General features: G+C 40.1%; 1 protein-coding gene across 2 annotated transcripts in view; it reads left to right on the top strand.

Moving 5' to 3' along the window:
• Nucleotides 1-11,901, top strand: part of tlr5 (toll like receptor 5) — a 28,758-nt gene extending 16,857 nt beyond the window's left edge. The window contains exon 2 of one of the 2 annotated variants that reach the window (XM_062972467.1): nucleotides 7,415-11,901. In XM_062972467.1, the coding sequence (XP_062828537.1) occupies nucleotides 8,482-11,097 (2,616 nt within the window). In that variant the 5' untranslated portion in view covers nucleotides 7,415-8,481 and the 3' untranslated portion in view covers nucleotides 11,098-11,901. The remainder of the gene's footprint in view (nucleotides 1-7,414) is intronic. The other variant, XM_008125880.3, reaches the window with a different exon arrangement.
• Nucleotides 11,902-12,746: the final 845 nt, after the last annotated feature.

The raw sequence follows: 12,746 nt of genomic DNA, 5'->3' as shown, positions 1-12,746 counted from the left end.
TTACTGCATTTCCACCACACCTATCTACAAGAGAGATGTGTATGTGCTCCCTTGAAGTTGTGCTCCCTTGAATAACATTTTATTTATAGATAGTGTTTTAGTATTGCATTGTGCGTTTTCTTGTAAGGCCTAGCATGCAAAGGATAGTCCATATTATGGTGGGGGGGGGGGAGTTGAAGGAGGAAAACCATTTCCCCTGTTTTTGCTGGTTATACCCCTCCCCCTTCCTATATCATAAAGGAGGGTTGTTTCCACTACGGGGACACGGATGGGGGGAATATCAGGAAAACAGGGGGAAGTGGTTTTACTTCTCCAATCCACCCTCCACACCCATAAAATGAACTATACTTCTCTTTCTAATGCCCCCTAGTAGCCTTCACCCAAATAATGGAACAGTAACAAGATATATATGAAACATGCATAGATTTCTTGTTTAGACCTGGGTGCTACCTCCTAGAAATGTCATCATGTAAATGCAAATATTCTAAAATCCAAAATCCAGAACACTGTTAAGATGGCTAACTAACTTCTGTTTAAAAACATCCAATGAAGAAGAGTCTGTTATAAGTTCCAGTTTGATTAGAGAACCCCTTGATTCCTTTTTACACAGGCCTTATACAATAAGCTTTTTAAAATTAAACATGATTGATTGAATATATCTTGGAAGCAGGAACCTTGAGTCAAACAAACACTGTTTACTTGCTAGATGACTTATTTCACTTTAAACTCATTTTCTTGTATCTGGAGTTCAGTCCAACAAAGCACCACCAATACACTCTGAATGTAAATTACCCTGGAAATTCATCAAAATGATTTGAAGATGAAACTGGTCTGTCTTTGTTCCCTGAAGTTAACTAACCAGGACCCCTTTGTGTTAATTAATAACAGTGTTTGTCTTTTATAATAATACGTAATAGAAATAGATCATAATAGAAATAGTCTGACGTTGATTTAAGGTACTGATCTGTTCCAATCCTGGTAAATTTAACTTTGTGGGTTAATGTTGGTTAATCAAAGATGCCTTGAGTGAAAACAGAATGCACAAATACAAGGTTTGTATGGGTCCCAGCTTATTAAGAGAAGTTACAAATTCTGGTTTGAGAAATATAAGTTGTAAGCACTCTGATAGATATGCTTATCCATAAAATAGAATGGAATGCAAAAGAATTGATGTAGAAATACTGGCTTGTGTTCAGTATTTATTTATTTACAGTATTTATATTCTACCCTTCTCACCCCAAAGGGGACTCAGGGCAGATTACAGAACATACATTTGCGGCCAACATTCAATGCCATTTTATACGCAACTAAACAGACAATTATACATAGATAAGAGGTATATATATTGGTTTTCTTTTTTGGAACTTGGAAGGTGTTGTGCTCAATCTCCCTGCTGAAGAGCTAGTTTGTGACTTTCTCCTTTAGGATTGAATCACTGACATTCCTTCTGGGTGCCTCAGAATACCTCCCCCACTTTACCTTTACTTAGGCGATTCCTAACATTTCTGTTGTCTTGGGGGTGTGTCCATAGGTGGCTGAAGAGACCTATTCTTGATCTGCATGTTCTACCACAGTGAGGATATCGGTTTCCAAGTGGAAGGTGGTCCCAGTCAGGATTGGCTTGACGGGCCTTCCTCTTGGCACATTTCTCCCTTAAGCCCTCCATTCGTGCCTCTTCGAACTCCGCAGCACTGCTGGTCATAGCTGACCTCCAATTAGAGGGCTCAAGGACCAGGGCTTACCAGTTCTCAGTGTCTATGCCACGGTTTTTAAGGTTGGCTTTAAGCTCATCTTTAAATCTCTTTTCCTGCCCACCAACATTACGTTTCCTGTTCTTGAGTTCAGATTAGAGTAACTGCTTTGGGAGATGGTGATCGGGCGTTCAGATAACGTGGCCAGTCCAGCGGAGTTGATGGCGTAGGAGCATCGCTTCAATGCTGGTGATCTTTGCTTCCTCAAGCACGCTGACATTTGTCCGCCTGTCTTCCCAAGAGATTTGCAGAATTTTTCTCAAGCAACGCTGATGGAAAGTTGTGTGTGACATCTGTAGATCGTCCACGTTCCGCAGGCGTAGAGCAGGGTTGGGAGGACAAAGGCTTTATAAACAAGCACCTTGGTATCTCTACGGATGTCCCGATCATCAAACACTCTCTGGTTCATTCTGAAAAATGCTGCACTCGCAGAGCTCAAGCGGTGTTGTATTTCAGTGTCGATGTTGACTTTTGTGGAGAGGTGGCTGCCAAGGTAGCAGAAATGGTCAACATTTTCTAATGTTACACCATTAAGCTGTATTCCTGGCATTGCAGAGAGATTAGCTGGTGCCTGTTGGAAGAGCACTTTGGTTTTCTCGATGTTCAGTGAGAGGCTGAGCTTCCCGTATACTTCTGTGAAGGTGTTTAGTGTGGCTTGTAGGTTGTCTTCTGAGTGTGCTCAGACTATGTTGTCATCAGCATATTGGAGTTCTATAACAGATGTTGTGGTGACCTTGGTTTGGCTCTCAATCACATTTTTCTTTTTGAACCGCTAGGTGGGCATAAGCTGGGCTAAAGGCCAGGAGCTCACCCTGATCCAGCTTCAAACTGGCAGCCTTGCAACTGACAAGATGGACTACAGCTGCTGTTTAACCTGCTGTGCTAAAGCTGGGCCTTAGTTGTTAAGTAGTACTATTTTCTTCTTTCAGTCCAGAGGTTTTCTGAGGGGAAAAAACACAGGGACCCTTTATGTTGGAGTTGTTTTCTGCAGTTCAAAGAAAAGTTGTACCACTCTGTGTACTACTTGGCATCCTTCACATGAGACATAGAAGTAGTCCCCATCTCTAACAGATTTGTGGAGATTTGGGAAAGCTAGGGCTCCAACTCCTGGCATGTCCTAAGGATTTTTGGAAGTTTAGTTCACAAAAGGAATTTTTCCAGGTTGTGAGCTGGGCATAGAGAGGCAGGAAACTTACAAGCCAAAAACCTGTTCCCAATCTCTTAACCATGAACATTTGCAATTGCATTATATCACTGTTTCGTTTAGATAATGTGGGGGTTTGTTTTTGTGGCCAAGCTGATAATGAAACGTGATTCAACTGTGCTAGATCATTTTTCTGCAGCTGTCTGTAGAAATCCCATTGCCTAAACTGACAGTTTATAATGCAGGCTGGTTATTACTTTGCTATTGGAGTCACAGTTAATTGATTTTGTACTGTTTAAAAAAACAGTAGGAAAGATTTTTAGTATTTTGTGAAGAAAGAAAGAAAGAAAGAAAGAAAGAAAGAAAGAAAGAAAGAAAGAAAGAAAGAAAGAGAAGACCCCCACCCCCGTTCTACACAGTCTGTGAAAAATTCTGGCAATCTATATTGTTGATGCAGCAATTTACTTATCTGATATCAATAATTCATGAGATTGGTCTACTTGTTAATTGCTGGCCCGGGGCCCAGTCTTTCTGCACCCTCCAGAATGCATTTATAGGATGGCTTGCGGGGATGTAGTTCCATAGCAGTTTACACTTATTAGGTGTGAACACAATTATGCTGAAGGGTACACATTTTTCCCTATGGTTTCAAGCCAGCAATTTCAGCAATTATCTTAGTAAAATTATAAAAAAAAATGTAATTAATACAATTGGCAGTCTTTATCATGGTAATACAGACTATAACAGGTTCTTGTAAAATCATAGGTGTCCCCTGTGGTGTACCTGAAACACTGAAAGGTTCATAGTTATAGGGGTAGGATTAATCAGACAGATCTTTTCCCTACAGTTCACTTATAAATGCATTACTAATTCCAGCAGAAATAATGCATATAACTTACTATGAGATGACCCCCATAGATATGCAATTCCTCTGGTGACTGTAATTTACAATGGCTGCCACTAATACATTTCATCTTTACTGGCACTGTATACAAAAAAAAAAATCGAAGTGGTCTAGGGGCAACTCCTCCAAACAGACGTACTGGTTTGCAATGCCCGTCACCTGCAGCAAGCAGGCTAGTGGTCATGCTTGAAGCACATGAAGTGTTAAGGTACATAATTGCAGAAGTTAAAGTGCATCATTTTGAAGAATTACATATTTAAATACAAATTTTCATGGCAGTTTATGTTCTTAAAGGAGTACAGCTAATAGGGTAAATAGATAGATTTTTAAGTAGTTCCAGCAGTCACAAAGACAAGAAATAGACTGAACCATCTATCCCAAGGGATACTGAGTATGCTCTTCTGCATAATCCACAGAATAACAATATTAACAACAAAAGGTGGCTACAGACCAGGAATTCACAAGGGTTGCTTTTATGCCACTCTTCTCCATCAAATCCCTTGTTTATTCTTGAGAATTTAAAGTTGCTCTAAAATGTATTTTTCTTTGATATTGGTTTTTAATAGAAGAATCTGATCAATATGCTCATTTTTATTTGATGTAGAGAAGTAGTTGGTGACTTCACACTCCCTTGTCATCTGGCCTCAAATCTCTTAAGGCCCCTTTTACAGTGTCCTTATATCCCAGGATCTGATACCAGGTTATCTGCTTTGAACTGGATTATATTAATCTCCATTGCAATACAATCTAGGATTAGCAGATAATCTGGAATTTGATCCTGGGATATAAGGACAGTGTGGAAGATATTTGCATGTGTGCATATATGATCCAGTGCATAATTAAAGGATTTTATTTTTTAAAAGCTTCCAATGGATGTCCCCCGTCTACCCTTCATCTTGATCCGCTTCGAAAGAAGACTGTGAGGACACTGGGGGACCATTTCCCAGGATTGACAGGTCTATATGTGGACTTGCTGCCTGGTCCCGGGATTTTTAAACGCCAAAATCCTGTTCAAATGTGGATTTTGGTGCTGTCTGGAAGTGCCCTAAGAATTTTGTTACTCATCCTGTTCTTATTTCTCCAATTGTTCCTTTACTGGATTGAATTACAGGTCCTCCTCAGAGTGACGCCAAACTGTATTAATTCTACAATGTAGATGCACCATAAGTCTCAATTACAGGCTGTGATAATGGAGATCTTCAGTTTATTCCAATGTTCTTCAACATTTTCAGGGTGTTCTATGGGTAGATGATCCTTGAGTATTGTTTGGAGAAGAGTTCGTTTGGGAGGGCTTGGGAGTTAATTTTTGCCTTATCTTTCTTCCTTGGAATCTATGTTTGGGTGCGATCTTAATAGCCATAGTGGATCGGATTAACCTGTGGTCTGTCCAGCAGTCATCAGCACTTGTCATGGCTCGTGTGATGAACACATTGCAACAGTCTCTGGCATGTATAATTACATAATCTAAGAGGTGCCAGTGCTTTGACCAGGGATGCATTCAGGATGTCTTAAACTTGTTTTTCTGAAGGAAGAATGTGTTTGTTATAACAAAATTGTGTTCCGCACATTTGGTGAGAAGCAGGATGCCATTCGGGTTGCTGTTTCCCACCCATATTTTACTATGGCCTCTGGCCACAGGTTGAAGTCTCATCCAACTCTCACATTAACATCACCCAGGAGGATGATTTTGTTCTCCTTAGGTATCTCCGACAGGATGGTGCCCAGCTGACATTAATTTTTTTCCTTTATGTCTTCATCAGCATCTAGTGTTGGTGCGTAGGCACTTATGATGGTTTGTTGGATTTTGGCAAGGTTAATTCGGAGAGTTGAGACTCTTTCATTGATACTTCAGACATATGCTTCACCAGGTCATTTTTGATAGCAAAGCCAAATCGGTTTCTTCATTCTTCTTCAGGCAGTCCCTTCCAGAAGAAGGTGTAGCCTCCTTTTTCTTCCTTCAGCTGTCCCTCTCCTGCTCTTTGGATCTCCTGAAGTGCTACTATGTTGATGTTAAAGCATCCCAGCTGTCTTGCAATAATAGCAGTCCTTCGTTCAGGGTGTTCACTGTCTGTATTGTCCAACAATGTCCTTACGTTCCATGTTCCAATTTTATTTTTATTTTTTGGATGCAGGGTGGTCATCCCTCTGGATGTGGCAGTCCAGTCAGGGATAAGAGAGGCAGACTATGTTTAGGGCACCTTTTCTAGCCCCTCCCCATATTGGGTGAGCAGAGTGGATCCTAAAAAGGGCTGCTCAGTTGTGGATACATCTGCCGGACTACTCAACTTCCTTGGACCTTGAGATATCCACCGCTCATGTACCAGTCTGTGACTAGGGGCTTTCAGATTTTGTAGTCCTGCCCATGTTGCCATTCGCTGATCGCCATGAAACTTTTGTTAGTTTTGTTTTATTTTTCTTGAAAGACTACTGGGTGAGAGTTTTTTTAATGTGTCAGTGAACACCCAATCAACACAGAGTCTTCGCAGAATGAAGTGCACATCCAGTGGCATAGTTAACACGACAATGGTGGCTTCTCATCCGTTGCAGCCTTCTTGCGCCTTCACAGCTGTTACAACATGTACCATGTTGTCCTCTGCCAGCACGGGTCTTCAGATTGTGCTTGGTCTGGATCCTCTCCTGCGGCCCCTCCTAGGAGTACATAACTCCAATGATTATACTCGCAGGTTCATTGGAACACACAAGCCCCCTCACCACGACAAGATGATAATCCAACAAGGGAGAATGGTTATAATTAGCATTGCTTTGTATGTATTATCAGCTGCCTTGAGTCCCTATATCAGAAGAAGAGCAGGATTAAAATAAAATAGATAATTAATTAAGTAAATAAATCAACATGATTTAAATGAAGCAGTTGTTCATCATGATTTCTGCAGCTGTAGTTTTATCATCATTAGAGGAAGTAGAGGTGAAAGTAGAAATAGAGGTGTGTTCGACCAGCAACATCTCCCCAAGCTTTCAAGAAAGATGCTGTACTGGCCCTATCTAGAGTACTCCGGTATTCCTTAGTCATCTCCCAAGCAAACAAATCCTGGCCCTTCTTAGCTTCCAAACTCTAAATGCAGAATTAATTGTAGTTTTGTGTTGTATCTATCCATCCCTACCAAAGAATCCTGGTATCTCACCAAATTACAGATCATAGGATTCCATAGCATTGAACCATGACAGTTAAAGTGATGTCAAACTGCATTAAATCTACAGTGTAGGGTATATTTTAAATTTAGATCAATACAAAGATGGAGGGAACTGCATTGTTTCTCCCCAAATTAGTGCTTGTAAATCCTTCATTATGGCCATGCTGAAAATTTACCACTGAGCTGCTGAATTTTTGGTGTTTCCAACAGAGTTTATGCTGATCACACATTATTGTGTAGGTTAAACATCTTACTTCTGCATGCATGTATATAGCAGGCTGGAAACTGTGTTTCCCAAATATGTTTTAAGTGACAACTCCCAATAATTTAGCCACCAGACAGTTGTGACCAATAGAGCAGTTGTAGCTGAAGAGGCACAGCCACCCATTTGTGGTATATATGATATACATATTGACTTTCATGGTGAAGTAAAAAATTAACCACAGTCCTCATTTCTCCTCAGTTATTGGATATACAGTAGAACTTCTGCATAAGAATGTCCCAGCTAAGTATTTATTTATTTACTTCATTTCTATCCCGCTCTTCTCACCCCGCAGGGGACTCAGAGCGGTGAGTCCCCTGCGGGGTGTTGTAACTTAAGTATGTTTTAACTTACAAATCCTAACTCAGCCTAGAGTGACGTTTTGACATAAGAAGACCATTTTGGCCTACGAGCAGTGCAAAGGAGACCTCTTTGTCCCCAAAACCTGTTCTATCAGCAAGGCAGAGAGAAACAAAACCTGGACTGGATTCCTTGTCAGAGCAGCTCTGGCTCTTCCTGAAAAGTAGGAACTCCAGCCCCATGTGACTGCTTCCCCTGAATGTTCTGTGAGGTGTCCAATCCGGAGATTCCACTTCAGAGATTGCATTCCACCCTGGTGCAGCAGAACCTTAGCATAAATGGGAGTACTGTATGTTTGACTTCAAGAAGAGAGAGAGCAAGAGAGGGAAGGAGATTGGAATTACAGATTGAAGGAAATGATGCTGTTTTGCCTTGCTGTACGCTAACCAACACACGTTTTGTTGCCTCAAATGTGCATCCTTGCCATAGTGGCTGGATGGAACCAAGCACTGCCTATCTCTGAACATTTTTTACATTATTTGTTATTTATAAAGTACATTTTTATTTTAAAATACATAACAATGATAATTGGGGTTGTTTTCGGGGGCCCAGAATGGATTAATAACATTCCAATGCATTTCAGTGGGAAATTGTGCTTTGAGATAAGAATGTTTTGACTTAAGAACATGATCACAGAATGAATTAAATTCTTAAGCCATGGTATCACTGTATACAGAATCATCATTTTGAGAGGCAGAACCTCAGTTAGGAAGTGCAGGGGACAAATATAGTTACTATCAACTTCATACTTCAGACCTCACACAGATATCCAGTCAGCCACTTTTAGGAACTGGAAACTGACCTATTAAATCTTGGTTTGTTCTGGAATAATGTAATATTTAATCCACATCTCTCTTGTTGCCTGGGAATTATTATGGTGTTATTTTCTGTCTCCTTCCTCACAGGACATGAAAAAGATGCTTCATTATCTCTTCATATTTCTCATTGGAATGAGGCACGCATGTAGAGAAATACTTGCCATTCCTTTATGTTCAGTGGAAAACAAGATTGCTTACTATGATTTTTGCAACCTCACTCAAGTTCCACCTGTACCTGAAGACATTGTTTTATTCACACTAAACTTCAATTCTATCCGGGAAGTGAAATCCAGTTCATTTCCACTGCTGAAAGAACTGAGAAATTTGGCACTTGGGACACAGTCGGTTTATCCTGTAACCATAAGAAGAGATGCTTTTAGAAACCTGCCAAACCTTCAAAAACTGGATTTAGCTGGCAACAAAATGACTGTACTGGACACCGGTGCCTTCCTGGGCCTCTTGAATTTACGTGAACTTTTTTTATATTATAATGGTCTTAACGAATCAATTCTGGAAGGGGATTACTTTCGAGATTTGATCTCTTTGGAATACCTGGATCTTCAGTACAATAAGATTGCGAGGCTTCGTCCTCACCCATTATTTTTCAACATGAATTCCTTGGGCACTCTGAAGTTGAAATTAAACCAGATTAAGACTATCTGTGAAGGAGATCTCAATAGCTTTCAAGGGAAAACTTTTGAACTCTTGAGTCTTAATTCGAATCAGTTGTATAGAGACGCTGTGAACTGGACAACTTGTGGGAATCCTTTTAAAAATATTGTTATTAAAACATTGGATGTTGGTAGTAATGGTTGGGATGTGGCCACAACACAGCAATTTTGTGCAGCTGTTCAAGGAACTCCTATTTTAGCGTTGGAGCTCTCACACCACATTATGGGCTCATCGTTTGGATTTGACAATCTCCGGAATCCAGATAATGATACATTTGTAGGTCTTGCTAAAAGTGGCCTCAAATTGCTTGATCTTTCACATGGCAGTATTTTTCCTCTTAGCCCATATGTGTTTCAGAGTCTTGGTGATTTGTTATGGCTTGATCTTAACACTAATAAGATAAATCAAATTGGGAAAGGAGCATTTTCTGGCCTTTTGAGCTTACAACTTCTAAACCTATCATACAATCTTTTGGGTGAAATCCTTGATTACACTTTTGTAGGACTTCATAATGTGATTTCTATAGATCTTCAACATAATCATATTGGGGTGTTTGGTGGGAACCCCTTTGAATACTTACCAAAACTTCAGGAGATCAATCTTAGGGACAATGCTTTAAAAATAATTCCGTCGTTCTCAAGTCTTCTCTCTGTTTTTTGGGGTGGCAACAACCGAATACAATCAAGTTATAACAAAGAAGTAAATTCAGCTATAGTTGATTTGGAAGGAAACAGGCTAGATGATTTGGGCTACCTCTACAAACTTCTCCAAATGCCTATTTTGAAGTATATCTTTTTGAAAAACAATCGTTTTAGTAATTGCCAAAAACATAACGATGTACCAGAAAACAACCAGCTAATCTATTTAGATCTTGGTGAAAATATGTTAAAACTTATATGGGAGAGAAGTGAGTGCTTGGATATATTCAAGGAACTTTCCAAACTTCAGGTTCTCCATCTCAATAATAATTACCTTAATTTCCTTCCAGAGGGTATCTTTAGTGGCCTAGTATCACTGAATAGGCTTAACTTGGATTCAAACTTGTTGACTTACATTTCTCACAATGTCTTCCCTAAAAGTCTGCGGACACTTCATTTATCATCAAACCAACTTCTTTACCCAGATCCTCAGATTTTTGCAACTCTAGACTATTTGGATATCACCTATAACAGATTTTATTGTGATTGCCTTTTAAGCGACCTGGTTATATGGCTGAATGAAACCAATGTCACTTTAGCTGGATCACCAAATGACATGTTTTGTTTTGGACCCCCTGAACTTGCTACTGTTCCACTTCATCAATTACTTGTTGGTGGCTGTGATGAAGACAAGATCTTGGAGTCTCTACAGTTGTCACTCTTCATTTCGACCTCTGTTGTTCTGACAATGTTCCTAGCAGCAGTGGTAGTTTTCACTCGTTTTAGGGGAACATGTTTTGTCTGGTACAAGACCATTGCAAGAACATTCATGAAGGAACTCCAGTCTGACTTGGATAAGAAAAAGTATAAATATGATGCCTATATATGCTATAGCAGCAAGGACTTTGAGTGGGTTCAGAATTCTTTGATAAAACACCTTGATTCCCAATATTCTGACAAAAACAGATTTGCTCTTTGCTTTGAAGACAGAGATTTCCTTCCAGGAGAGGATCACATCAGCAACATTCGTGATGCCATCTGGAACTGTCGGAAAACAATTTGTGTTGTGACAAAGCAGTTTCTCAAGGATGGCTGGTGTGTAGAAGCATTTAATTTTGCTCAAAGTAGGTATTTTTGTGACCTGAAGGATGTCCTCATTATGGTGGTAGCTGGATCACTTTCACAGTATCAGCTTATGAAATATCAGCCAGTCAGAGCCTTTCTTCAAAGGGATCGCTACTTAAGGTGGCCTGAAGAGGACCAAGATGTGGAGTGGTTTCTAAATGCACTTTCTCATCAGATACTAAAGGAAAAGAGAACCCAGAAAAAAGCTCAGAAAAAGAAAGTTCCGAAAAAAACAGGGACTTTGGAATTGAAAGTAGTCACAATCTCTTAGCTGGCTGGCTCCCATTTCAGTTCAAGAAGATAGTTCTCCAAAGAAAGTGTTATTCAGTTCTTAAAATACACTGAGCCCTGTTCTTGCTATATTAGCATGGTAATTGATGTAGAAATACCCCAGTGGTCTTGATGTCATTTGTCTTTACTGTCAAATGTAAGAATATGACTCTAGATCTTGCATGAATGGAAGTGACTTTTCAAATATCACAGTGCTGATCTGGAGGGCTCTAGAATATTGATGTTTGGTGACCCAAAAAGGCTTTCACATTTTTTATAGTCACAGCTGTGTAATCTCTTGTTGGTTTAGGATAGGAGCAGGTAATGTATGACCCTCTAGATCAGTGGTTCTCAACCTGTGGGTCCCCAGATGTTTTGGCCTTCAACTCTCTGAAATCCTAACAGCTGGTAAACTGGCTGGGATTTCTGGGAGGCGTGGGCCAAAACAACTGGGGACCCACAGGTTGAGAACCACTGCTCTAGATGTTGAACTAGAGCTCCCATCAACCCTTGAGAGCAGAGCCAGTGGTAAGAAATGATGAGAATTAAAGTTCAGAAATCTCTGGAGGATTAAGAGTTGCCCAAACTTTGGTTAAACAATTTTAATGATTGAGGTACTTAATCAAAAAGAAAATCCCATTACTTTTTCTCTAGACTTGTAAACTTACTGACATGCTGTAGCCCTGAGCTGAAACATGGGATAGATCAGTGCTTCTCAACCTGTGGGTCCCTGATGTGTATGTTGATGGATTTTGTTGTTGTTTCGCTGATATCTACAATAAAAACATATTTTTTTTAAAAAAAAGCTTAAGTCATCAAGGTTCTTTTTAAGAAACTAGAGCTAATGCCTATCCATTGCAATTTACTGAATCAGTGCCCCAATAACCTCAGGAACAAGCCAAAAAAAAAAAAAAACAAGACACCAAGGTTTTTTTGTTGTGTGTGTATTTGTTGAAATGTCCATAGGAATCCTCCCTACAGATGTTCTAATATGCTCTCTATAAATTGGGGAGGGGGAAGTCTCCTGTCATCACTATTACATTAATTTTCAAAAGAAAAATGTCACTCCTATATGTTAACTGGGGCCCCTGGTGGCACAGTGTGTTAAAGCGCTGAGCTGCTGAACTTGTGGACCAAAAGGTCCCAGGTTCAAATCCCAGGAGCGGAATGAGCGCCCGCTGTTAGCCCCAGCTCCTGTCAACCTAGCAGTTCGAAAACATGCAAATGTGAGTAGATCAATAGGTACCGCTCGGGCGGGAAGGTAATGGTGCTCCATGCAGTCATGCCGGCCACATGACGTTGGAGATATCTATGGACAACGGAAGCTCTTCGGCTTAGAAATGGAGATAAGCACCAACCCCCAGAGTCGATCACGACTGGACTTAATGTCAGGAGAAACCTTTACCTTTACCTTATATGTTAACTACTCCAATGATAGCCGGTATGATGTCAAGTCTTTCTTTCTTTGCCTTGCACATAATGTTCAGTCAATTGAAGCATAGTCATGAATCCTCTTCTTCTCACAACCCATTAAATCAGGAAGAGGCAAACTTCATATGTTAGGAATTGTGGGTGCTGAAGTCCAAAGCAATGAAAGGCTGAAGTTTGCCCATGCCTGCATTAAATCCATTGAAACTTTATAATTCAATA

This window comes from Anolis carolinensis, chromosome 1, assembly GCF_035594765.1.
Source record: "Anolis carolinensis isolate JA03-04 chromosome 1, rAnoCar3.1.pri, whole genome shotgun sequence".
NCBI lineage: Eukaryota > Metazoa > Chordata > Lepidosauria > Squamata > Dactyloidae > Anolis > Anolis carolinensis.
Note: the sequence above shows the minus strand (reverse complement) of the source record. Positions and strands in the feature narration are given on the sequence as shown.